We start from the raw sequence: 26,851 nt of genomic DNA on the forward strand, positions 1-26,851 counted from the left end.
GGTAAGACAATATCCACTAGTGAGGGAGGCAGGGGAGGGTATTAGAAAGACAATACAGGCCCTGCTGGACTAGGGGATCATTGTACCATCTATGTCCCCATGTGATACAGCAATATACCCTGTCAAAGAATCAACAGGGGGCAACTGGAGAATGATCAGGACTTGCGGCCCCTAAATGATGTGGTTCAGAAAGAATTTAATTTCCAGTTCTGAATCCTGCGACAATTTTATGTAGCATCCCCAAAGAAGCCACCTATTTTACTGTAGTAGACTTAAAAATGCATTTTTCTTGATTCCACTCCATTCGGAGTCGACGTATCTCACGGCATTTACACAGGGCCAGATGCGGTTCTAACACACTAGATTACCTCAGGGATATTGCGAGAGCATGAGCATATTCAGGTGCCTAGCACGACTATCCAGTATGTGGACAATCTTCTAGTGTGTAGCGACAATGAACAGCAATGTCGAAGGGACTCCATTGCACTCCTACAGTTGCTGGCCTGTAAGGGTTACAAAGTTGACATGGCCAAATTACAATATTGCCAATAGGAAGTGCTCTATTTGGGGCAGTTCATATTAGCGAACGGTAAAAGAATACATCCAGACAGGGCAGTGTCAGTATGCGCCACCCCCAGACTCACCTCAGTTAATTAAATGCAGAAGTCCCTGGGCCTATGTAATTACAGTAGGGCCTGGATTCTAGATTACACGGCATACACAAGGACACTTTTACAGGCTCTTAGGTGAGCACAAAAGACAAAGGACCATAAATTACAGTGGACGTCAGAAATGATCAAACTGTTTTATTACGACTTAAAAGAAGTAATTAGTTTGGCACCCATACTGGCCACCCCAGATTATACGCAGGAATTCTATTTGTTTTCACATTCGAATGCCAGCTCATGACAGCGGTGTTGACACAGAAAAGCACAATGGGCCATAAGCCCTTGGACTACTATAGTGGTATGTTGGAGACAGTGATGCAAGGGCAGTTTGCGTGCGAACAAGCTTTAGCAGCAGCTGCTTTTGCAATAGAGAAAAGTTGCACAATTGTAATTGGGTGTTCAGTCATGTTGTATGTGGAACATTCTTTGTTTGCCATTCTAGAAAGGTCAAAATATACCCTGACTACGCAAAGGTCATTGGCATACAAGATCATAATTTCTAAACCACATATTCATGTGCTTAGGTGTAAAACAGTGAACCCTACCACATTTTTGTCAGACATGCCTACTACAGACGGCGCTCGAATGTGCCACATACAAGGGGGTGGAGGACGACATTCCCAAAGCAAGGGAATGTGCATTGACAGAGGGTGAGATACTTTTCGTTGAAGGGTCTTCCATAATTGATCACATGGTTGGGCAAAGATGGGCAGGGGCAGCGGTGGTACAACTTGAAGAAGGGGAGTACAAGACGGTGGTCATGAAAAGGCTGCCTATGCATTATTCTGCACAGGCGGTGGAACTCGTGGCGTTCATCGAAGCACTGAGAGCATCTCCAGGGTGCCATGTCACAATATATTCTGACTCGGCGTACGTCACAACAACTGTGCATGACGGTCTATCCCGCTGGAAGAGGAGGGGATTTCGGAGGGTGGATAGATCCCCAGTGAGGAATGCAGCACGGTTATACTGATAGAAGCGTTATCACAGCCATCTGTTGTGGCGGTCGCTAAGTGCGCCGCCCACACTAACAGGACCGACAAAATATTAATGGGGAATGGAGCCGCTGATGCTGCAGCCAAAATGGCAGCGTATCTGCCAAATGAAGTACCTGCTTAGTATGTTGTGACTGCCCCACCCGCAAGCGAGCATCCAGCACCTATACAGCATTGCCCATCTCCCAGATTATCAAACTAGAAGGAAGGGCACCTGAAAGGGAGAAAGAGTTGTGGTCACGGAAAGGTTGTAAAAAATCTCTGACAGATCTGTTATGCAGACAGGAGAGCTCTGGGAAGACAGTTATGCCCCAGGAACTACTAGCTTTAGCTTTTGAACAATTACACTACCTGTCATATCCCACAGAAGGAGATGGTCATTGTGGCGCCGTTGGTCCCAATCACGGCTGGCGGCCATTGTTTCTCCCAAGATGGCGGCGTCATCCGATTGCAGTATTCCATCCTTGCAAGGGATGCTTGCAACTATGGCTCCACCCCCTCAGCAAGGATCCGGTTATCTTGCGGCAGGCACAACGCTCGAGTGCGTTGCTACTCTCCCCAGTCAGCGCTTCGTAAGTTCGCCCCTAGGCTTATACTCTTACTAAATTTCTCATTGCACCTTGCTAATACCTTCCACTGTTTCTGTCTTCTAGAAGCTTTCTTGTCGTACTCCAAGGGCAGAGATTCCGCCTCCTAACCTCTGTTTTCGAGTGCCAGACCGGCTCGAAACAGATCCTTTTCATTTCACCTGTAACCGCTTCCAATCGCACCGGTCTGAACACTTCGTATACATTGACTCGATTCAGCCTCTTCACTCATTTCCCGACAGTGTAATTCAGAAGGCTTTTTCTTTGCATCACAATCCGAATCTGCTGTCAGGTACCCTTCTCTCCTTCTCATTTGTTCCTATGGCATTTCAGAAAGGTCAGCCTGTTCTAAATTCAGGTCTTTCATGTTTCCCTTACATATCATATTAGATTCCCGAAGTTACATCACGATATCCACGAGTTCTCACTCTATGTGTCTCACAGAAGGAATTCATACACATGCAATCCTGAGACATTATAGGGCACAATCTCCTTTATAATGGGTAACTATTTGGCAACTGATATTCTGCTTCCACTCTGTCCTTCAGTGCAAACTTACCATTCTCTAATCTTTACTTTCGTTATTTTCTTTGTGGTATTTGCATTCAGTCACCTGGAACTGAGACTCGACCCAACCTGCTTAACAGAGAAGATGTCCAACAGCTGAGGCGGTCAGGGTTTTCTTCCCCAGAGGGTTTCCCTGGGGAGTTCCTTCCTTCCTGGTGCAATTTATCACGGGATAGGAAGAGATTCCCCCGGGGGGGCTTCTCATATTCAACACATTCGAGCTACTGGATCAGGTCAGTGGGTGCATGTTTACAGGGAACCATTAATATTCCTGGAGATTTTAAATGCAAGAACAATAGATTACACTACCCATCTCACAGTTCAAAACAGCACATAGTAGCAGATATACAAGAGGACTGATTTATACCAAATATTCAGGAAAGTATCACAGAAATGGTTGTACATTGCACCATATGTCAAGGTTTTAGTACAGGGATGACACTATAGATGTTATGGGACAACTTGTCCCACCCTACTGGGCCGTTCTGTGAATTACACATAGAATATGCTGATGGGGAGGCACTGTTATACTTTGTCTACGTACTCAGACCATATGGCAGCATGGCGTGTTTAATCTGCCTTGTCTACACAAAAGGTTGAGAGCCAGTGGCGTCACTAGAAATCAGTATTGGCGGGGGGCAAACCAGGGGGCACAAGTACAACAAAGTGGGGTGGGGAGGTGGCACATCAAATAAGTATCAACGGGCCAAACTAGTTTAGGTATACCTATATTTTACCAAGCTAGTTAGAAAAACTTGAAATTAAGCATGTTCAGAGTAAGTTTAATGCACAAAAAGTTTTGCATTAAGTTAATATGCATCCTAAAAAGTCAACTTATGTTCAACAGTTGTAATAGCCAGTCAAAAGAGTCTGTTTAACAGAAGAGATATCACTCACCTCAGTTTCAAATGATAGTCAAGGACAGTCTGTTCAACAGATGAAATGTCACATAAAGACGCTGAGTACAGGGGGAAAGGAGGCAACTGCCACCTTGGTTCTTTATCAACGATTGCAGGAATATCACTTTGCCCCTGTAGAATTGTTTTCAGTTTCTGGTTGTACATCCCAGTCTCAGCTGGTGATTTTTTTTAATTGGAAGGGCGTAAATATTTCCCTCAAATATGCCAGTGCGATGGAGTGTAACGAGGCAGCCCGTATCAAGAGGTTTTAGGGGCCTCCACCCCCTCAGAACTTTTTTTAAATAATGGCTTAAAATTATGCATTTTACAGCACACTTATTTGAAAAATTGGGTAAAATGCCAAACAACTTTTGCAAATTTTTTTGTAGGGAAACTCAGGAAATAAAATCCAATAGATGCAAGTCACCAACAGTGCAGAGGAGCATTTCTCCAACACATATTCATGATGCCGTTGCCCACAATATATGCCATTAAAAAAACATTTTCACGTTGGCTGTGCTCAATAATGTCCATGCTGGCTGCACCAATAACTGCCAGTATTTCAATATAAGCACATATTCATGTTTGTTTTGTGCATAATGCAAGTAATGATGATAAGAAAACATGTCCACGCTTGTTCTGCAAAAATATAGCAGTATACCCATGTAAGAATAAACTCCAGTTGGCTTTACCATTAAAAATACCATGGCTGCATCAAAATGCCAATCTAGCCATGTAAACACTTGTAATGATTGCTTTATCAAAGATGTCCAACATAAAATGTCATGCCAGAATAAGAAATGGCTAGACTGGGTGCATTAAAATGCCAGTTTAGCTACGTAATAACACTTATCATGCTTGCTTTCTCATAGGTGCCCAGTAAAAAATTACATGCCTGCCCTTTGAGCCCCCCAGCACCTCACACACAGACAAAATGGATGTGTGCCAGAGAGTCACTGGGGCAGGAGGCCAAGGGGCAGGCATGGTATTGTTTACTAGGCATCTATCATAGAAGTCCAGAAAACAAATGCCATGCTTGCCCCTGCCCCAACCCCCACCTCCAGCGCCTCAGACGGGGTGATGATTTCGACAGGTGATATGGGGAGGTTGTGCAACAACCCCCCTCCCACCAAAATCAGCTTCACGGCCCAGTACAAACACACTCACACACACATTCACACACAACCTTCACCATAGCTCTCAACTCACACGCTTTTGGCAGGTGTCACCCATCTTGCAAGCAACTGAATCACACACCAAGTATCATAAGCCCATTCACTTCAATGGCCTCTCACATGCCAAAAAGAAAATCAGGTGTTTTCACCCGCCTTGGTGGCACAAAAGGTTGGGAGCTATGCCTTCACACCGAGCATACACTTGCTCATTCACACGCACACCAATCATAATATGCTCACTCACTACACACAAAACAAGCATACACATTTTAAATTAATGTACCTTCTGCCCCTGTCCCGTTTCCTTTCAGCGCGAACAGGAACCAAAGAGCGCTTCCTGGTTCGTGCACGTAAGAGTCAGAGCTCTAATGACGAAGTGCACTGCTCCATTTATATTCGGGAGGAGGTGCAGGAGCGCCTCCATCGCACACACAAACATGTAGTTTCTCAGCCAGCATCCCCAATGCACCATGCAAGTTTGGGGAAGAAAAACATCCCTGGCTTTGCATGGCTCATTGGATATGTGAGGCTGAGGAACATAACTATCTAACGGATACCATGTTTCCCTTTGACAGTTCAAGCCAGCCGAGGAGCATTCCCTCAGCTGCAAAAGGCAGCTGAGTGAGTGCTCAGTGTTTACACTGTGCTGGCTCCTCCATTATGGACAAGGGTGCCCATGGGTCGGCGCCCCCTCGTCCATTATGGAGAAGCCGCAACTGGTACACCATCAATGAATGTATGCGCAGGGTCAGTGTGGCTGGAGATGAAATAATGTTGCCTTTTAAGTCATGTACACAAACTGCACTGTTGGGACTGCAGTGATAATTAACACATTAAGGGATCCATAGACATGCCCTATAGTAGGATGCCAGGGTAGCTCAGCAGGTTGAGTGACTGTTAAGATGTCATATGTTTCAAACTGGCTGTAAATCTGATGACTTTTTGAAATTCCTTATAAAAAACAAGTGCTATAAAATGTGTTCAGCCAGATGGTGGGTTGGGCTGGTTGCTTGGTTATGTTCAAGGTGAGGGAATGTCTGCCCCCTTATTGAAAATCAAAAGTTGGCACCCATGAACCCACGGTATAGGTTGTCAGCGTAATAGAAGCATGTCTTTCTGATTAAACAGTTTGACAAGCATATTTCTGCTTTAGAAATATATTCTGTGATAAAGCACAAAGGAAGGGGCACAGAAATCACAGGGCACTTGTGTGGCAGCCAACAAAAAATAAGCACATTTTAAAGACTAGTGAATGTAAGTTTAAGAAGCATGTTTAAGTTTAAGAAGCATGTTTGAGTTTTTCTAGACAAGCATAAGCTGCACATTTGTAACAAAAAATAGTGTGCCCTGCATATAGGTAGCTTGCTTTTAACAGTGATGGACCCCACCCCAGTGATATTCATGGCCCATTGGTTCCCGTGGTGTCCCCCTTTCAGACAAGAAGAACGAACACAGGCTAAGCAAATAAGACCAGCAGAATGGCAGCTTGGAAAAGGAGCACCTTTACGGCCCCTGGAAAGAGTCCTTGCCAGAAGGGTGGCAGGCCACCAGTTAGGGGCTGGGGGGAGCAGCCAGTATGGGGCAATTGGCCCACCCCCTTTCTCCCCGCTAGGGACGCCTATGTGAGTTATACCTACGCCAATGCATTGACTTCATATTTCAAAGTGATAGATTATTAAATGGGAAGCCCGTGACTGGAAACAGTGTGACTCGGGGGGGAGGAAGCATGTGGTAAATCGATCCATGCCCACCAGGGGTAAAGTAGGCCCTCACACTGTCCTCATCCGGCTCAAGGACACAGTTAAGTCTGTTCCAGCGGCAATTCCTAGCCCTGTGAGTACGTCTATGCATCTTTAAGGGGCTGGAACGCGCGCTGACGCACGGCCGGCGCAGCGACGTCACCAGAACATTCCATTCTGTCTCCGGGTGACGCTTGCTGCCGGTCTTTCGCTTCTTGACGGTCGAGTCTGCGGTGACATCGAGGCAGCAGTAGCAACAGCAACGACACACAGTCTCTACACTATGAAGATCTGGGCGTCCGAGCACATCTTCGAGTGAGTGGTAGTAGGTGGGGTGGGAGGCTGGCGAGGGGATTTAACGTTTTCGTTGGGCGCCTCGCTTCACTCATCCAGCTCAACATGGCCGCCGCTCTCATGCCACAAGGGCAAAGGCGAATCTGTGGGCTGCTAGCTTCCCAGCACAGTAGAACAGGGACGAACAACAGTTACCCCCCTAACCCCCCAGTCAATGCCTCGCGGTCAGTAGATCGGGGGCGGGCAGGTGGCCAGTGCTCCCATTACATTATAGACTTTTGGAGGCAACCGGTGCATCCCTCGTCGTCAAGGTTCTGGTTATTTTTCAGCGCAGATCGTTGGTCTCCTGTCGCGTGTCCAACTACCTCGCGCCTACAACTGCCTGCCACTAATGCAAATTGATGGTGGAAACATAAACGTACCCTCTTCGTGGTGCAAAATCACTCCACTGCAACATGAGATAGAATTGGAAGCATCTAGTTGTGGAGCAGGAAAGTTGTATAAGATCCGATGTCTTCTGGCATTTAAGCTATTGCCCACTCCCCAAGTTTTTTTTTAAACTGCTGCACATTTTTAGCTGCCACCTATGACATAACATGCTTGCTCTAGACATATCATTCTTTTAGTGATGATCGGTAACTCCTAATTCCTAGTACTTAAGGTGCCGGAGCCCCACCATTACAACAGGCGGGTATGAGTGTTTTCTGGTCGTTCTCATGCACACTTGCATTTCAGTGGCCCACACGCCGCGTATGCTGCATGTGTCACAATGTTAAAAGAAAAAAATACTTGGCTTTTTGAGATACAGATGCGGGATTGTGGAGGTGAAGTGGGCTCTACTAGTTTGTAGTGTGATGAGATTGTGTGAACGACCTCCTACAAAGGCGTACCTGTGTCTTCAATGGGCAGGCACGTAAGAACAGGAGGTAAAGTAACATGGATTGGGGCGCTAACCTTTTGGCTTTTCTTTTGTAGTTGGGCCAATGTGCGTTTTTATTCATACACTGCATGTATCGTAATGAACAATGTGATGGCGGATTTGTGCCGTTCCCTTCCATATTGTTGTACAGAAAAGTGCATGTGTAGTGGATGATTGGTCATTCTAGCCCCCGCCACAAACAGATTGCAGGGTTTTCAGCATTAGATATTTGGGAGTGTAGGTCTTGGTGTTGCTTATGCGTGCAGACCAGTGCCTACCATTCTAATGAATGGGACGCCAATGGGGGTCTCCTTGCTTTGAGTGGTGGTCTGTTCTGTGTGAGGTTGTCGTGGTACATGTGTCTGAATGCAATCTCCTGGTTCCAGTGGGCTTCATTAAAACGTTATTCTCTGATGTGACGCTAGGTGGAGCAGTCCATGTTCCTCTCCTGTTCTGCCTTATCCTGCGCTCTGCCCCCACACTAGCGTGGCCTTTCAGATCTGATTAGTGACATTGGACGGACTGCTTATAAAGGCGACATGTCATATTAATGCAATGGTCGTACTCGTGATCGGCATTCTCCAGGAGCGCCTGTATTTACTTTCGTATACATTGTTTGTAAAGAAACCAACCCTTACAGGGGCTACCATCCCTTTCCTCTTCTCCACCTACATCAAAATCCGAGTGTTAGAAGGGAATTTAATGTCTCCCGATTTGAAATCGAGTCGCACCCCTCCCACCAAATGCCTAGGGCAATGCTACTACCCTTGCATGTTTCTATAAAGGGCCGTTGTAGAACACCCGTCGGTAGGCGGGTGCAACTGCAAGTCCCTCGCTTTCTTCTTGCTGACTGATTTGTATCCATCAGTGGTCGTTGGATACCAAGGCTTGAGCTTCATTAGCCCCCAGGTGACTAGGAAGGCAGACTGACATTATCAGTGAAAGCCTGCGTTCTATAGTCCAGCAGATACTGCTGCTGCCGTCGTCCCCGCTCTGGCTACCATGGAAGAGGGCCCCGAACCCCGCTTTCCTATTCCATTATGGTGGGGTATTTTTCTCGTCGTGAACGGGGCGCCGCGATGTAACTCCCTCTTTGTCTGGACTTGTGTAACCACGCAGAAGGTGACCTTGCAGCATCGAGTCTTTCCGGTTTGCCAACGTGCCGCTAGCCATTGCCCCATGAGCGAAGTTTGAAAAAGCCTTTTTGGTAATATTCCACTAATACCCAGGGGTATAAAAATAAATGTAGGCATTTATTAAAAATGGAGAACCTGAAAAGCACAACCCGGTTTTAACTGCTAATCAGGCTCGGGCTGGCCAATAGGGCAATGCCCGAACCAAAAACGCTAAACTTTGTTTTTTTTGTTTTGGGGTCCATGCGGGCCAGTTTAAGTTACTTCACTGTGTGGCTAGTAGTTTTGACCAGTGTTGGTGAGTACACATTCCTTATTTGTATAACATTTTATCAACCTCCTTCTTGGGTACTACTCAAACAATTTGTCACCAAAGTAATGCATTCTCATGTGCAACTGTGGGCCACTTTTTCGTTCACGAGCCACTTTATGCCTCAGTCCGACCCTGCTGCTGATTGATGTTTCGTGGTCTTGCACCACATGGCCCCACGGTCACAAACCCATAAATACAATATACTGGTTTGTCTCGCTCACATTAAATGGTCATGCGTGTAGATACGCCTGCTTTTCCCCACATCGCTGCTGTAATTGATACTGTTAGTCTCGATAGCTTGAATGTGTTTCTAAGAATGCAACATTTTAAAATACGCAACTTCTGTCTACCCTCCCCCGTTCGCGGCACTTATAATTACAGAGTATTGTGCATGCGAGGGGTTGCCTACAACGCGGGTTTAATTGGTTTGGCGGGGGCGCGGGTTCGCTTGGTAATCGGCCATGTTTCACGCCATCCCTTTAGTGTTCCTTCCGCTGTTTACCGTTGCTTTGATGCCATTGCCGTCAAAAGGGCATCACCCAGATGAAGTATGATGTGATTGTGCAAAAGTGTGAGATGTGTATGTAGTACTCATTGACGCACCGAGTGAATAGTCGGTTAGCTAAATGCTTCTTTTAAATTGTCTATATAATGTTGGGAAAACCTGCGCTAGTGGATTTTATTCTGGGAATTTAAAGCCGACCATTGCCCAATTCTATGAGGCAACTCTGCCTTTTCTTAGTAAAATGGATTAATGTAAGGAAACGTTGGAACGAACATCTATTAGTAAAAGGGGGATTAATAAAGAGGACGTGTCACACCTGGATCCTTTCAAAAAGTTGTGTATGCTGTTTGAGCACTAAGAAGACAAGCCAATGGGATGAACGCACACTTTATCGCATTTGTAACCTGCAGGTTACGGGTGTGAATTAGTGGTTCCCCCTTGAGCCTCGAGACATGCGCCAGTCAGTGGGTGCTATGTAGTAGTTTGTTCAATTGAGAAGGTTTATGAAGTAATGGTAAAAACAGTTTGTCTGGTTATTGCTAACGTTTGTTTGGTCATCTCACAGCCACCCATGGGAGACGGTTACCACAGCAGCCATGCAAAAATATCCCAACCCTATGAATACAAGTGTGGTGGGAGTTGATGTACTCGAGCGGAAAGTGGACTCCACAGGAAAGCTGCACAGTGATCGGCTGCTCAGCACAGAGTGGGGCATGCCCTCTGTGGTGAAGACGGTAAGCACATTTAGGATTGGCTGCTTTTTGCCGAAAGAGCCTTCTTGTTTCAGTTAATTCAAAGTACAGTTTAGGAAAAACGCGAAATTAGTAAGTTGTGTGACGAAATGTCTTTGTTATTAAATTAATCCCAACTTTAAAACACTGCGACACTTGATATAACCTGCTACTTCACCCTTCTCCTGACCATGTGCCCGTGCCCTAATCGGCTGTGTATTCTGGCATTTGAGGAGGGGGCAGTTACCACTCATTGTCCTTTGTGACAATCCTTTCTTTCCCCATCCATAGAAAGACACATTTAATGTATTACATAAACATCACACATTGTTTTGTTTTGCTGTACTGCTGCAAGTGGATACATTGGTGCAATATGGGTTACTTTCTATTCTTAAAATAAATATTCATTATTATGGCCCTCTTTAGAGTGGACATTTGGCACATGACATTTGCCATTTGGTGATTTACTTTATATGATATGGCATTTATAACACGCCTCTACAGTGTTTCAAGGCGTGTATATTGGTTTTTAGTTCCATTTTTGTCCAAAAACATGAAGCAGAACCATGTTGGGGCACAATTTGTTGTGGCGAAAGCTTGTTACTTGCTTCTGACTCGCAAGTCTGTCCAGTGCCTCTCTTACTACTTGTTTGTATTTATAAAGTGCACTAGCTGCCCACAGGCATATAGGCGCTGTTACATGAGATTGTCTTAGTTACACGAAAATGTCTTAGTTACATTGGGATACCTGGCTCTTGATTACAGAGAGCATGATATAATTCCAGTGAAAGGTACAGAAAGTCAGACTGGAGAATGCAGCATTTATAGGACAATGGTAGAACGGTGATTGGTTAGATGAACACTTCCTGAAGGCTAAATGAGATTCAACATTTCTAACCTGGGGGGACGGGTGGGGGTCGTAAGGCTTTCCAATGTGTTGGTTTTAAAACTGGGACACTAGAACCTCCTGCACTCTCCGTTTTAGGAACAGAGCTCCTATTAATATAGGCCACTCTAGTAGGAACCGGCTTAACAACTCTTTGAGCCAGGTATAGAGGTGCCCGGTTGTGAACACATTTGTGTTAGGGCGAGAGCTTTGAAGACTATCCTCTCTTTAATGGGGGAGCCAGTGAACCTGCTTACTAGTTTCCGATGTGTTCCCTTTTGGAGATACCAGTGGCATCCCTCGGGGCATTATTCTGGTCCGTCTGGAGTTTGGTAAGGTTCTTCATGGACATCCCCAAAAAGAGAGCATTGCAATAATCAAGCGTAGATCCAATTATTGCTCTAGCAATGGTAAGACACTTTTGTTCAAAAAGAAAAGGTCTGGGTTCGTTTATCAATTTAGAGTGGTAGGCTGAGGTCGATGCAATGGCATTGACCAGTCTATTCATAGAGAGGTCTGAGTCCAGGTAGACCCCCAGGGTCTTTACAGCTTGTAATGCAGGGATTTGCAAATGGTCAATTGTGAAAGAGCTGTATTGTTTGTCCAGTTTCTTGAGGGTGGCAGGAGATCCAATTAGCAGAAGCTCGGTTTTGTCAATGTTCAGGCATAACCGTTTTTCTGCCATCCATGTTTGTATTGTGGGAGTATATGGACTTGAGGGTAGCCATATCGGCTTCATAGTCACCCGTGAGGTGGATGAGGACCTGTGTATACTCAACAAAACTTGTATGTGATGCCCAAGGCCTCCAGGATGTGGAACAGTGGGTTGGTGAACAGGTTATACAAGGTGGGTGAGATGCAGGATCCTTGTGGGACACCACATTTAATGAAGCTTTGGTGAGCACAGGCTGAGTCGGAAGACTTCCATGACACTTTCCTTTAGAAACGAGGTGATCCAAGCAATGGAGTCACTTGTGTCGTCTATGCCGCCATAGTTTACAATTATTTTCTATGTGCTGGACATGCATAGACAATACGCCTCAAAATAGTACTGCTAAAGAGGCAGCCGACTAATCTGTTTTGCACGTTTTGACATTGATCTGCCTCCACAGACATCCAATGGGTTTGGTAAATTGTATTATTCTATTTATGTGCTGAACTGGTCACCCTTTCACGTATTTGCTACTTGGAATCCGATGGTCTGAATTCCAGTTGCAGTCCTGTATGTTTTCTGTTCAAAAGCCCCATTGTCAGTTAGGTTTCTTTCTGTTTTAAAGTACAAACTGAATATAAATGGTATTAACGTGGATTTGCGTTGGTGGTGGCGCATGATTCAGAACATTTTACTTTCATTTGACCTGTAGTATTTCTTTGCCCCCCAGCTCATTGGTGCTACCAGGACAAAGACCTACATTCAGGAGCATTCCGTCGTTGATCCTGTGGAAAAAACAATGGAGCTCAAATCTTCTAATGTAAGTGTTGTACTTGAGAGACGGGCTGAGTGTCGTGTACTTACTCCTACAGTATGGCAATCAAAACCTTTTCGTGTGGGGGCATTAAAAGCAAATTATACATATTTAAGAGACCGTAAGACAATGAAAGCAGTTAAGCAAGGGCTAATTATTTGGACTTTTAGATATCTTGTATAATTTGCTTTCAATCCCTGCACCCGTCACACATTTACTGTGACTCTGTTTCAGCACACAACTCATACATGAGCCAATTAACACTTTAGGCAACACATTTGAGTAAATGAACCTATACACATCCACACCATTCACTTACATTGTCACTCGCTCGGACTATTATTTTACCACAAAAGTAACTAATAAATTAAGCCCTATGTTGCTTGAGGGGTGCAATTGGTGATAGTTTTTGTATGTGTGCTAGTTTTACTTGTTGATAAACGCACATGCTCCCTTTAATATGGTGAATATTTGCAATTTTACTGGGGAAGAGATGTAATCTAGTAGATCCATTGCTGGTTCTCGTGTAAAGGCTTTTTTTGGTTTAACTAGATTGTTCGACTCTAGAGCACATTTTTTAATTCCCTGCACCTCGCCTAAGATTAGTAATTGTTATGGGGATTTTTAATATTTAAGCTAGCCTCATCCACTGTGTTGGCGATTGAGCTTTTTTTTTTTCTTCTTTCTATGCAGGGATTGTGTGTGCTTCGAACATCAATCGGTTAATTTGCAGGAGCAGAGGGGAGGCCATGTCTCATGGTCTGTACATTCAATATCAAATCTATTAGGCGTAGGACGGAAAGCTTTAATGCCGGTAGATGCTCGGTGTGCTTTGATGGTATGGCGGTCTCCTTGCTATTCTTATTGAACATTTTTCCTTTTTCTCCAGTAGGAATTTTGTGAGTCTTTGTGAGATTTTTTGGGCTGTGTTGTTAATCTGAACTACTTTTAGAATGTTCTGTCCGATTGTCTCTTTCAGTAATGAATTTACAACACCCATTTGGGTTATATCTGCGTGGCACTTAATCCAGGCCCTTCTGCTGTAAGATTTTAGAACGGTCAAACAAGAGAATGGTCTTTTGCACACATTGCTGCAAGGTGGGAGACTGGGGCTGGGCTCCAGATCTATTGGCATTATGCAAGTGCCCTAACTACTGGGGTATACCGGCAACTTCGCACTTGATTGAAGAGTACTATCTTGTTCATTCTATGATCTGTGCACCGCTGGCGTTACTCCCTAGCTTTGTGAGAAATATTGCATATCTAAGGACCGTTGCACTCCCGTTGTGGTGATTTGTAAGCTGCTACACGTTTTCAGCCGGCGCGCTTGCCATGAGTGCTCTGAACATAATGTTTGTTTAGTAGCTGGTCACTTAGACATGTAGGGCTACCATTGCAACATAATGCAGGTGAGTACAGGCTACCCCCACCCTTTGACACAGTTTGGTACTGGTAGTGAGCCACAGTTTGATAAAACGTATTAATTAATCTGTTCTTGTATGGCGGGTAATAGTCACAATCTGGTCAAACACAAGTTTATTCATAGTATAACAAACACTGAATTAAAAAAATCTAACAATAGTTCTGATGTATTCAACTTGTTTTTTCAACCTCAAAGTGTTTAAACAAGTATCAATTTGGTGATCTTAGTACAATTACTGTTGTATAATTCCAATACACTTCTATAAGCCAACACATTTGGTGTTTCCAGGAAGGGGGATATCGGAAGGGAATTGGAGGTGTTTTATTTTTTGGGTTTTTTTTTTTTATTTTTTTAAATGTATAGGCTATCCTCCGTGCTTTCCTCAGGACTGAAAAAGTAAAACGCACTCTGACCAAGCAGGTAGTATCTACATTAAAAGAAAAGGAATAACACGGTGTTGGAATTGGAATGTGGTATACCTGTCTGTGTAGTCTCGATACATAGATGTGGTGCCTTGTAACTGGATATCTAGGATTCATTCATTAGCTACCTGTGGTAGCTGTCTTTTTTTGGGTGGTTTTCCTTGGTTAGACTGTCGTGAATACAGTGCTAATTCTTGTTATAGGCTGGTTGATGCTGCATAGAGGAACAAGAGAGGACAGGAGTTCCTCTTTACTATGTTGCTCGCATAACACAACTAGTGTAGTATTCATTGAAGAAATATGAATACCTGTTTATGCGTTAGCTGAGTAAATCGGTTGGAATGTCGTCGAATGCATCTCAAAATGGAATAAGAGTGCCTATGCGCGATGTTGTGTGGGATGTCGCAGTATGTTCATTAAGCTGGTATTCTGGCTTTTCCAACATGCTTGCATTTGGAGATGCATTAGAAGACATTCCATCTGATCTACTCAGCTACCGTATAAACGGGTATTCACATTTCTTCAATTAATACTGCACTAGTTGTGTTTGTGAGCGACATAGTAACAAGGAACTCCTGTCCTCTCTTGTCTCTCTATGGAGCATCAACCAGCCTATAAGCAAGACTTGGCACTGTATTCACAACAGTCTTGCCAAGAATAAACACCCAAAGATGCACAGAGCTACCACAAGGTAGCCAGTTACAAGGCACCACTAACACCATTTTATTCCTTTTTTTTCTTTTAATGTAGATGCCACCTGCTTGGTCATCAACCAGAAGTCAATATTGGAACCAGAGTGAGTTTTACTTTGTCAGTCCTGAGGAAAGCACAGATGATGGCATAGTTATTAAAAATTGCAATTCCCTTCAGATATCCCCCTTGCTGGAAACACCAAATGTGTCAACTTATTAAGTGTATTGGAATGATACAACACACTAAGTCACAAGTACTAACCTCACCAAATTGATGTTTTTTCAACCTCCAATACATCAGAACTATTGTTATATTGTTAGATTTTGAGTTATCTGTTTGTATTCAATGTTTTTGTTATACTATGAAAACTTTTGTTTTACCAGATTGACTATTACCTGTCATATAAGGATAGATTAATGAATACGTCTGTCAAACTGTGGTTCACTACCAGTACCAAATGGTGGGGTAGCCTGTACTCGCCTGCATTATGTTCCAATAGATTTGTCCTTCATGAGTCTGGTCCCCCAAAAACAAGAGGGCATTTACGCATAGTTTTATCCATCAGGGCTACCATTGCAACCAACCGTTATAAGTGTTCTCGTACCATCTCTTAGACACTTATGTATTCTTATGCTTCATGTGTCACAATTTAATAAAAAAAAAATACACTTGGTGAGATGCACAGATATGCGGGATTGGTGGAAGTGGGTTCTACTTGTTTGGTGTGGATTTCTTTGTACTTTTTTGTATGAGGTAGGTAAAGTATCATTTTGTCACTGTTTTTGATGGCAAGGTTGTGGGAAATCTGGCTGTAGATGTCGCCTATAATGGTCTAAGGCAAGAAGGATCGTGTGTTATGTTCTTTGGCAGTGCCCCCAGGGTGCTGAGCTCTGGAAGCAGCACTGTTCTTCACAGTGAAGAAGGCTTACGCCCTAAATGTATTAAATGTTTTGGTAACCGTGTGTGGATTGTATGAACGACCTCCTACAAAGGCGTACCTGTGTCTTCAATGTGCAGGCACGTAAGAACAGGAGGTAAAGTAACATGGATTGGGACGCTAACCTTTTGGCTTTTCTCTTGTAGTTGGGCCAATGTGCGTTTTTATTCATACACTGCATGCATCGGAATGAACGATGTGATGGCGGACGTGTACCATTCACATCCATACTGTTAAAAAAAAGTGCATGTGTAGTGGGCGAGTGGTAATTCTTGCCCCAATCACATACAATTTGCAGGGTTTTCAGCATGAGATTTGGATGTGTGGCTCCACGTGGTTTGTTGCTTATGCGTTCAGATCAGTGGCTAACATTCTAATGAAAGGGGGATCGTGACACCACTGGGGCCTCCTTATTTTGAGTGGGAGTTCTGTTTTGTGTGATGGGTCGTGGTGCATGTCTGATTGCAAACTCCTGGTTCCAATTGGCTTGTTCTGCTCTGATGTGAAGCAGTCCATGCCCATCAACTCTTCTGCCTTATCCTGCTCTATGCCCTGCTCTATGCCCCCTCATCAGCGCTACACATGGCTTGGTTTTTCTGATCATTAGACACGAATGTAGGACACTTGGTGTCTGCCGCTCAGCTTCTTCTGCCCGGTAACCGTCGCCTTTCAGTTCAGATTAGTGTCTGGAAGGATGGCTTGCAACAGTATGTCATACATTCCTCCAATGGTCGTACTCGCGAGTGGCATTCTCCACAGGCTCCTGCATACACTTCATATGCATGGTTTGCAAAAAATACTAATCTGGTAGATCATTGCTAACTAGATTGTTTGACTGTCCCTCTCCTAGTCTTTAGTTTGGGCTATTCAGCTTGCGACACCTAGCCTGGACTATTGCTGTACAGTACAAATGGAGAGAAATGGCATATGAGGAATGGGGGGGAGGTTTGGTGGTTATTTTCTCAACCTTTGACGGTCATTGGCCAGGCTAATCCCTACTATCATTCCCACCTAGTGCCTAACTCTCCTCGCCCCAAACACCACCTCATGGGAACTCTTTGTGCTGGCTTTAACCAAGCCTTGCCATCAAACTTTGCACTCGAAGTGCCTGCCAGTGTTTTTTCAAAGCAGTCTTATCAGAGTTAATTCATTAATTGGGGTTATAATCCCGCAAGTGGTGTAATAAAAAATGTATTGATCAAGTTACCTTCAACCACTCGATTTTTAAGCACTCTGCTGGCTCTTCAATGAAGTCTGGTAAAAACAAGCATTGGCAAAGCTTGGCTTATGTATAAGTAATTGGGCATTTGCCAGACACTGCTATTAGATGCCTTAGTACTTGCACCATTTGGGACCTGCTACAATCAATGGCCAGTTAATACCACTACTGCCGTGCCTGCTATTCCTTTCCCATGCCTGCAACTGTTGCCATGTTATGAAGTTATATATATTTTTTTTTTAAACGGCGTATCATCTGGACTGTGCGGGAGATTAAGCTGTCTTCATCGCTATGCAATGATGTGTTTGTGTGCTTCAAGCATCAGTAGGTTCATTTCCCCCTACCCTGAATTTCTCAAGCTTCTAATAAACAGACGTGCCTCAGGGTCCCCTGGAGACCTCTCTCCCTCCTGACCGATGAAATTCGGACATCCACCTGCGTCAGCGACTTCGCAAGATCCATATTTAACTGCTCTCGTACCCAGCAGAATTAAAAATATCCTACATCAAGGCCCCTGTCCCTATACGCCCTCAAAGCCCACATTCGACCGCCAACACCCCCCCGCCCATGATGTCCCTGCCAATTAAAGATTGATTTCAACCAATTTACAGCTAAACTAACCCACTGAGCAGCATATTCACAACTATGCCACTTCAGACTTGTACCAGATCCTCGATTCGTGCCTAGTCTCCATCTGGAAGGATCTTAAAGACAATCCGATGCCTGCGTCGCCCTAATCCTATTTCACCTCTCTGCAGTCTTCAACACCATTACACCACCCTCCCGGACAGACTTCGCTATCTCGGCATCAAGGACAGAGCTCTGAAGTGGATATCCTCCTTCATTTCCAACAGATCCCAATAGCACAGCTGCCTCCTTTCTCCTCGACCTGATGACCCTCCTCCCCTGAGTCCCACAGGGGGCCTCTCTTCCCACTGCTCGTTAACCTCTACCTGAGCCACCTTGCCACACTCCCAAGCCCATGGCCTAACCTGCTATAATTACAAAGATGGCACCCAAATAATCTTCAAAATCCCAAAGGACTCTTGCGCCACCTCACATGATCTCGCAACATTCTTCTAAAAAATCGAGCACTGAATAACTGACTGTTAACCAACTTGTACTCAACCCAGGCAAAACTGAGATTGTGCTTTGCGGAAAGACCTCAGTCTTTCCCCAACCAACCCTGTGGCCATCTCGGCCCACCACCTCCAACTCAGTAACAACCTGGGCGGTATTATGGACGCAGGCCTCACCCCCCCCCCCCCCATCGCACCAACTCCGTGACAAAACGCTGCTACTTACATATTCTCATTTTCCGTCGACTATTTCCCTACATGACCTTCCCTCTGAGAGTTTCCGCAAATGTCTATCCTTTCGTGCTTAGACTATGCTAACGCACTACTTGGGAGCCACTAAGAAAAGACTGGTACAAGGATAAGGGGGCTCCTCTTTCTCAGTCCAAGCGCTCTAGCCCTTTAACCATCCACCGCATAGATCACCTCGCTTTTAGAAAGGCTCTCAAAAACCAGGCTCTTCCTTCAGGCTCGACTCAGCCTGACTCGGCCCATCTCCTTGGTGAATTACTTCCCCCTCACCTCCCTTAATGGTAATGCTGGTGCACCTGATGAGTCTACAAAGGGTGGGGTGGGGGACGTATCACTGGCCCAATTAATGCTTCCCAGTCAAGCCTTTAAGATGAGCTCTCCAAGATCTTGTCTGTCTCTGCAATTGAACACCAAGCGCACCTTCACAAAGAAACCTAACCGTATTTGCAAGGGCACCGCCCACTCACCTGGATTTATATCTCCAAAAATAACTCGATGGCACATACCCAAAACATCACCTCCTCAGTAGAATACTGCTGAGGCTCACGCAAAATATGACCTTCAGACTATCCCACACCACTGACAATTGCCACCCATTTGCTCACGTGATCTCTTTGAGTTACTGCTCGGTACCTAGCCACTCTCTACCTACCTGGCTAAAAATCTACAAATGTATTTTAGAAGTCCTTTTCTCCACCTCGTACATCTGACCAATCTTCCGTGGGTCGTCTCTCAGCGCTTCAAGGCCGTACCACTGGCAATGGGCACCATACACGTGCTTTATAACTTAATGCCTGTAGCTGCACAGTGCTTTGAAGGCACAGCTACTACAGTGCTCTTCTGATATAACTTCCCACCCCCATACGCCCCGTATGTTTTTTTTTTTTTTTTTTTTTTTGTGTTGTTGTTGAAATGACGTTTTTTGTTTGGTTTTTATAACACTTGGAGCAAATGGTCTTTTAATAGCTTTCTTTTACTTGTTACCTAAAGAATTCAAAATGGGGTGGTGTGTTGAAACAATTTGGTAAAACACCTGTCCTTATCTGAACTTCTCCAATTTTAGTATTTTATTTTTCACAGATAACATTTACAAATTTGGTGTCTGTAGATGAGAGGTTAATATACAAACCACACTCGCAAGATCCTGGAAAGTAAGTACATTCATTATTTGCTTTATTTGACTTTCTTTAAAATGTTCATCTGGCTTTGAATCCTTTTGCTAGTAGACTGACCATGTCTTGCATTCTTGTTTTAAGGGGTGAGGCCAGTGGATAATAGAATTCATGCAGTTGGCTTGGGAATCGAATTGTCTGCATGTTTTCTTTTCCATCTGCCTGGCTATTTTGTCTCCCTTTACACCTTACACCCATACATTTACTTTCACCTTTTTTATTCCGCTCGCACTCCTTTCTTCCAATTTCATTAATTCTCCTTTGTTTGTAACGTGCTAATTACTGCAGACCAGTCCCTAAGCGCAGTACCAGGATTAGAATCTGTGCTGTCTTGCTTCCAAGACAAACGCTTTGCCCCTCAGCTATCCTTTATGGCCCAACACCATGCTTTGTCTAATCTTTGTTTCCTCGTATGCCCTTGTATTCTTGCTCCTATCTATTTTCGTTCTAATTGTGTGTGTGTGTGTGTGTGTGTGTGTGTGTGTGTGTGGGGTACGGTTCATTGTCTGTGCCCTCCTCGTTTTTAGACCACTTTCTCATAAAAGTATTAATACTACTGTGAGGCTGTATTTGTAGGGGAAAGCAGCATACAAGACTAAATCTGTAAAGCTTTGACCTTGCATCGGCAAAAGCTTGTTTCAAAATTGTGTTTAATTTATTCTCTTCTCATTAGAACGGTTCTGACCCAAGAAGCAATAATCTCTGTGAAGGGGGTCAGCCTCAGCAGCTATCTAGAAGGGTTAATGGCAAACACAATATCTTCAAATGCGCATAAGGTAATGGATTGAGATCTGATGTTCATTTTGTCACCTGCACCAACGTTCTATCTGCTTGCGATTGTGTGAAAGACTCTCTGCATGACATGGCAGCAACAGCTTAGTACAACATTTATAGCAGGAGTGGGGGATTAAGTCCTGGGATTCCGAAGCCACCTCTTCTGATCCTTAACGTTTGTGTAAAGATTAACTGGTACTCTGGTCTGCGTCTGAGACCTTTTTCATGAAGGCACTTGTTGACCATGATTGGGAGTTCAGTTTTCTGCCTAGAACTTTGTGTCGGTGCTGCCAATTGGAAGCAAGATCTTACTGTTAACATCCATACATTTTGTTGGCCCCCGAATTATTAGACTCGTGGAAGTAAAGCAGCAAACCTACATTTAGCAATACTTCTGTTGAACCTATTGTTGCAATTAAAGGATGGCATTAAATAGAATGCATTTCAACCTGATAGCCATTGGACTAAAACGTGTACATTATCTAGATTGTGGTCCTGAATCTTGACTAAGGCCATTTGATGTTGGCTAAACACTTGTTGCTGTGCCGAATATTACCACTAGTGTCAGGCTGGTTGTACCAATGTATGCCAGTGTTACCCTATAACGCGTTGGTATTGCCATCATTCAAAGAATGCAAGATTCACATCAAAATCACTACTTCCCAGGCAAGTACGAGGCACATACTTTTGCTGTCCTGTGCAACATTTTAATAGGATACCCAGAAGAATCTCCACGCTCTGCTAAAAAATGGTCTTGCTGTTTACCCCAACTACAATCGACTAGAGGAGTAACCTTCCCCTGGCCTTTCAGGGACCATTGGACTTTATCCCGCTTTGACGCTCCAAGCAGTGAGGAAACCTTTGTTTCCCTGCAACACTGACCGGCCAAGGGGTCTTTCTGCAACTGTGGTCACTGGGCCTATCCTATCTGTGCTCCACCTATGAATGTATAGGTTTTCGAATGCACTGACGCAACAATGTTGCAAAGCACAAGGGGTGCAATGCATAAGAGGGAAATATGGTGGTGCATCCAAAACAATCGTGGTACTGTACAGAGTTGTGTGCTTTTGGTTTTGATGCCGCAACTGCTTGTTCTCCCACAGCCAGGAACTTGAGGCCTTATTCGTTATATTTTTAGCCAGTTTAAAATAATGGCTTAAGGTGTAAAACTGTTTATTTAGCTATGGCTATCTGTTGTTTTATCGCTTTCCTTTAGACTGAAGCAACCTATATATTTTTAGTGCATGTTCCTGAAAATGTCAGCCCATCTATTCTACGATTGGCCATACTTCTCATGGAGGAATCAAAAGCTTTGGTTGGGTTGTGGTCAGCAGTATTTTTCCATGTAACATTTGGAATTCTAGCCCTGCCTTTTAAGAGTACAACGACAAATGTTTGCTTGCAAGCACGCAAACTTCTGCGTAAACAGTCTTGAGGCAGTAGAACCTTTATATTTAATTGCAGCTGATTTTTGCGTAAGCTCCTTACGAACACATTTTTGTAGCCATAACTTGATTTCCTCTTGTTTGCAGGGCCGTGACGCAATGGAATGGGTTATCAATAAACTGAATTCTGAAATTGAAGACCTGAAAGCTTCGGCGAGGGGCAGCATGCGGGCGTCCATTGCTGCGGCAGCGCTTGTCGACGAATGATGGTCCCAACAGAAGTAGCATGGTGTAGGATCCAGGAGTGTGCAGTCTGCGGCTTCGTTCCATGCCTTTAAGCTATTTATTTATATTTTGCTATTTAAAGGTGCATATCTATATAATGAAAGATTTTAAGAAACGACGCGTGGAAAGAAGCTGCAGTAGTTAAGGGAACAAACGAAGGAACAGTCTGAGCACGCCTGTTCAGTGGACGCAACTGGAATACAAAAACTTTGTAGACTAAGGCAAAGCTCAGTGCACCCTGTGCGGATGACCACTGACTGCATGTGAAAATGCTCTGTCAAGAGTAGTCTGGAATTAAGGAGGATAAATAAAGGCTGCTTTCCAGATTACAATTTTTATTTTCCCAATTGTAGGAAAATAGGGCAATTCACTCAGTCGTTTCAACCGTGAAGCTTTTTTTGGGACCAGACAAATATTTCAATGAGCCCTGTTCCATAAAAACGTTCCTATATTAGTTTTGTTTCTAGACTTATTTGGAAAGGAGGGTATGTTACTTGAATTCTTGAAAGGGGAAGCATGTGCCTGTTCCCTAGTTCTCATTCTCTTATTTTGGGCGGTCTCTTGCTCGTCTTAACGGGTGCCAAAAGACCAGTGTTTAGCACCTTGGTTCCAGTTGATTTGATTTAATATCAATTGACTGGTGTGAATTTCATCTTTTTTTGAGTGGTAACATTTCCAGCAAAGCGTTCAAGCACTTAAACTGGCTACACACTGTCTGATTTTAGAGGAGTTTTGTACTGCCTAGCTTGTTCAAGAGTGCTCATCTTCCTATACCCTACAAGGGAGCTTCTGGAGCATTTCAGGTTGTTGCTCCTCATTGGGGGCGAATCTCAAGTACTTCCGGTCCCATTAAGACAACACACCAGCCTGCATGTGCTCCGTGCCAGCCGTGCTTGGCTAACGTGCAACTGGTACTTCCTTAAAGCACAATGTACTGTAAACGCTATTTATTTGTACAAGACTTTTTTTTTTATGCACTGCAAACATTCTACTTTTGCCAGTAAAACCTAACATGTATTAATAATAAAACAAAAGTGTTATTTATCAGGAAAAGGGTGTTTGAGTATGGTGCCTTAAGCTACATATATCTCTTCAATGGTCTGACAGTTTGCATCGACTTGCCTCTTAATGTTCAGTTTATAGTTTAGGTTCATCGCGTCGGAACTGCATTCCTGCTTGTTGTGGTGGTCTGTGGGCTTAAACGGATGAAGTTTCGTAACTAGCATGGCTTTGTTCTCTAGAAACTGTTTCCTTTTTGATCATGTGTGCTCTCCAAAAAAAGCAGTTTGAACATCGCCAAGGTCCGCGCATAACTGCAAAGGCCTAATTCGCAGTAGCCACATCACTGACGCGGAGAAGCACCCAGTACCTGGAGAAACATCTATATCGAGTGTGCTCAGAGGTCGCCTCAGTTGGTGTTTATTTTTTCATTATTTAATTTAAAAAAAATTGGAATTGGAGGAATTACCCGGCACAACCCGCCTCCAAGGGCATACCTAATTAAGTAGTTGTCTGTGGGATGTTTTCCCCTCTTAAGAATTTGTGGGACGTTCTCCATGGCCCCTTGGTTGATCACTTGTTAGTCAAAGATGGCCTATTCTGGAGGCTTGTACTCTCATGCATTCCGAATGCTGCGTGCAAGTAGGAAGCCTTTCTTCCAGGCAAACGTTTGGAGTGCTCCTGATCAGAGCAGGTAGCACATGATGCACTTTGACACCCTTCCCCTCGATTTGCTATTTAAGTCTATCAATGTAGTTCAATTGACTTTTGCTTCCACCCGGTGTAGTTGAAATTGTCCGTGGATGCGGCAGTTTATCCACTGCTTAAGCAAGACTCGCAGATTGTTTTGGTTTTTTTGTGTGTTTTGAAAAACTGGTTCATATGTGCAATTTTATCAGTTGCGTGTGTGTGATCTCATTTGATGCTGGATTTAAATTGCATGACGTCTGCCAATCCTGGACGCCCCAGTAAACATTTCTGAATGAGCGCCTCAAAGCTGAGGCCCTTGCCTTTTTTGGATTTTTTGGATCATGACTGGCGGCATTTTTAGCCACATGCTGGCCTTTGGGCCCAATAGCTGCTTCTAGACAAAGCTGGAAATGTCCTGCCCAGAAAAACTTCTGTCCTCTAATCTATCTACACTCTATGTACCCTTTTTTTTGGGTACAACAGCGCAAATTCAGGCTTGCCACATGGAAGCCCTCCTTTAAAAAAAGGAATGTTCTCCTTCTATGGCAAAAACCAGATTTCTCTTATTCTCCAAATACCCAAAATGGGTATGTTTTACATATCAAGTTGAGCAGCAGTTTGAACACGTATCTGGTATTGCCAAAGTCAAATGCAAGCAAGAAAAAGGTGATCTTCTGGACTGAGCGAGGGGCTTTTAGGTGGATGGGGGAGGGATTCAGAGCCCTGTGTGTGACCTAAAGCATTCTTTGAGGAGGTTCACATTTTGAACGATTACTAATTTTCAGAATTACCCAATTGAGCCAAAACTCCATTCGCTTGGTAATTGGGTGATGGGCTTCTTGAAGCATCTGTTTTTGGGAGCCTGTGTGGGGTCAGTACTCTTTGCACAACAAGGCGTGAAGTGACTTCCAGGCAGCTTCGGGAAGTATCTCCTTTTTAAGCTCCTGCGCAATTCGGTACTGCAGTTTAAAAGCAATTATGAAATGTCCCCAATTTGCGTTTGGATGCAATGTTTGTGAAGCGAAAAAGCACGTGAAGAGTTACGTACATAGTTGAACGCTGTTAGAAACGTTTTTGAAGCACTTGACTTGAAGTTTACATTGTTTTAAAAAGAAAATGTATGAAGCAAATGCCTTTGGCACGTGCTATGGCGTATCAAACCGAGAACAGAATTGTATTAGTAATCCTGCTTTTACCCCATTTGCACTCCACGCACCAACTGTGTTGTCGCTTAGGGTGTAAATGAGCATTCTTTTTTTAAAAGATGTTTGGGTTTACTCTTCCAATCTCAATATTTGTACCTAGTTAAAAAGGAAACTGTTATTTGAAGTGGGTATAATTTGGTGCATTGTTTGCCGTCAATTCGATGCTTTTAAATATGCACTGGAGACGGCAGACTTGTTTTTTCTTTAGTGTCAACCTGGCACACTACAGAATGTATTAAAGCAGAAACATCGGGCGTGTTTACCAAATTGTTTAAGGACACGTGTTTTGTAATTGAAAGTATGAAACTTTTGTAGTACACTTGTTGCTAAATGTATGTTAGTGTTCTAACCAGATGTAACAATTACAAGCGAAATGAGTAGTAAATGTTGAAGCCTAGAAACACATTTGTGTGTGTCTCCTGTTTTGCAAAATAATGTGATAAAGCTGTTGTGTAATTCTATGACTAATGTCTCGGGTCTTGTGTGATTTTTGTCCGTCCTAGTCGTGATTGGTCTCCCCTGTGCGTTCACACATAGGAATGTTCAGTTCTGCCATCTGTTTACTGAAAGATGTGTCCCTTTTTAAGACTCTTCCCTTCTGGGTACACACCTCACTCTCCCAGTCCTTCATTTAAAATCTTTTTTTTGTTGTAACAAATGTTATTTGATTTTCAAACAAGCAATCAAAACATACAATATCTTCAACTTAATAAACCTGACTCATCAAAATTCAAACAAACCAAAACCTATTTCCCCACTCTCCCCCAGTTGAACAATCCACCATAAAGACTAAACCCACATTCTTGGAAGAAAGAGAAGAGATAAGTGGGGGGCCTAAACCCCATAATTTATAATGCACAATAATCTATCAATTACAGCAAATATATAAAAACAAACAAATTGAAAATATACTTATTTTCTAACTTCGTCTCTTGAAATAAAATCATTCCAGGTCCAGATTTAAAAAGCCCCCACCCACCCCACATTTTCTGAAAAGCGCTCCCTTTTTCTGCATTAACAGTTTTTCAATGTTGCATAGTGAAAACATTTCTTCCAACCATGAGGCCAATGTCGGAAATCCAGTCTACTTTCAGTATCGCAATAGTAGTTTCTTTGCCTTTTTTTAAACTTTCTTTGGCTTTGTAGCACACCGCATACCACACATGACTTGGATTCAGTAGCGCTAAATGGTTAAAGGGTGATCGGCTAGGGAAATGGGTAAAGTTATTTTGTAATCACATTTGGGGCTTCTTTCTAGGTGCTAGCGACATTAAAATGAATACCATATTTATAGGAATGCTGCTACCAAATGCAATGCTCTTTGAAGGTGTTTGTGGGTTTCTGCTTTCAACAACGTATTGAATTAGTGTTTAGTGTAGGCACGGTAACTTATTCCACCTTCTGATGGATAGAATTTCCAAATTGGTTTATTTGTTGTATGT

General features: G+C 43.7%; 1 protein-coding gene across 1 annotated transcript; it reads left to right on the plus strand.

The window, feature by feature from the left end:
• The first annotated feature begins 6,790 nt into the window (after positions 1-6,790).
• Positions 6,791-25,870, plus strand: PRELID3B (PRELI domain containing 3B). The gene is made up of 6 exons (XM_069651051.1): positions 6,791-6,945; positions 10,360-10,528; positions 12,794-12,883; positions 19,980-20,050; positions 20,745-20,847; positions 22,378-25,870. Exons 1-6 carry the CDS (start codon positions 6,914-6,916, stop codon positions 22,495-22,497), a joined length of 585 nt encoding a protein of 194 aa, XP_069507152.1. The 5' UTR covers positions 6,791-6,913; the 3' UTR covers positions 22,498-25,870.
• Positions 25,871-26,851: the final 981 nt, after the last annotated feature.

The sequence above is a fragment of the Ambystoma mexicanum genome, chromosome 3p (genome assembly GCF_040938575.1).
Source record: "Ambystoma mexicanum isolate Mex_15411 chromosome 3p, UKY_AmexF1_1, whole genome shotgun sequence".
Lineage (NCBI taxonomy): Eukaryota > Metazoa > Chordata > Amphibia > Caudata > Ambystomatidae > Ambystoma > Ambystoma mexicanum.

Excerpts from the sequence above, each read along its gene's own strand:
- PRELID3B (XM_069651051.1), top strand. The coding sequence starts at position 6,914 with ATGAAGATCTGGGCGTCCGAGCACATCTTCGA. Across the intron at positions 20,051-20,744 it reads CACTCGCAAGATCCTGGAAA|AACGGTTCTGACCCAAGAAG; the intron begins GTAAGTACATTC and ends TCTTCTCATTAG. Across the intron at positions 20,848-22,377 it reads TATCTTCAAATGCGCATAAG|GGCCGTGACGCAATGGAATG; the intron begins GTAATGGATTGA and ends TCTTGTTTGCAG.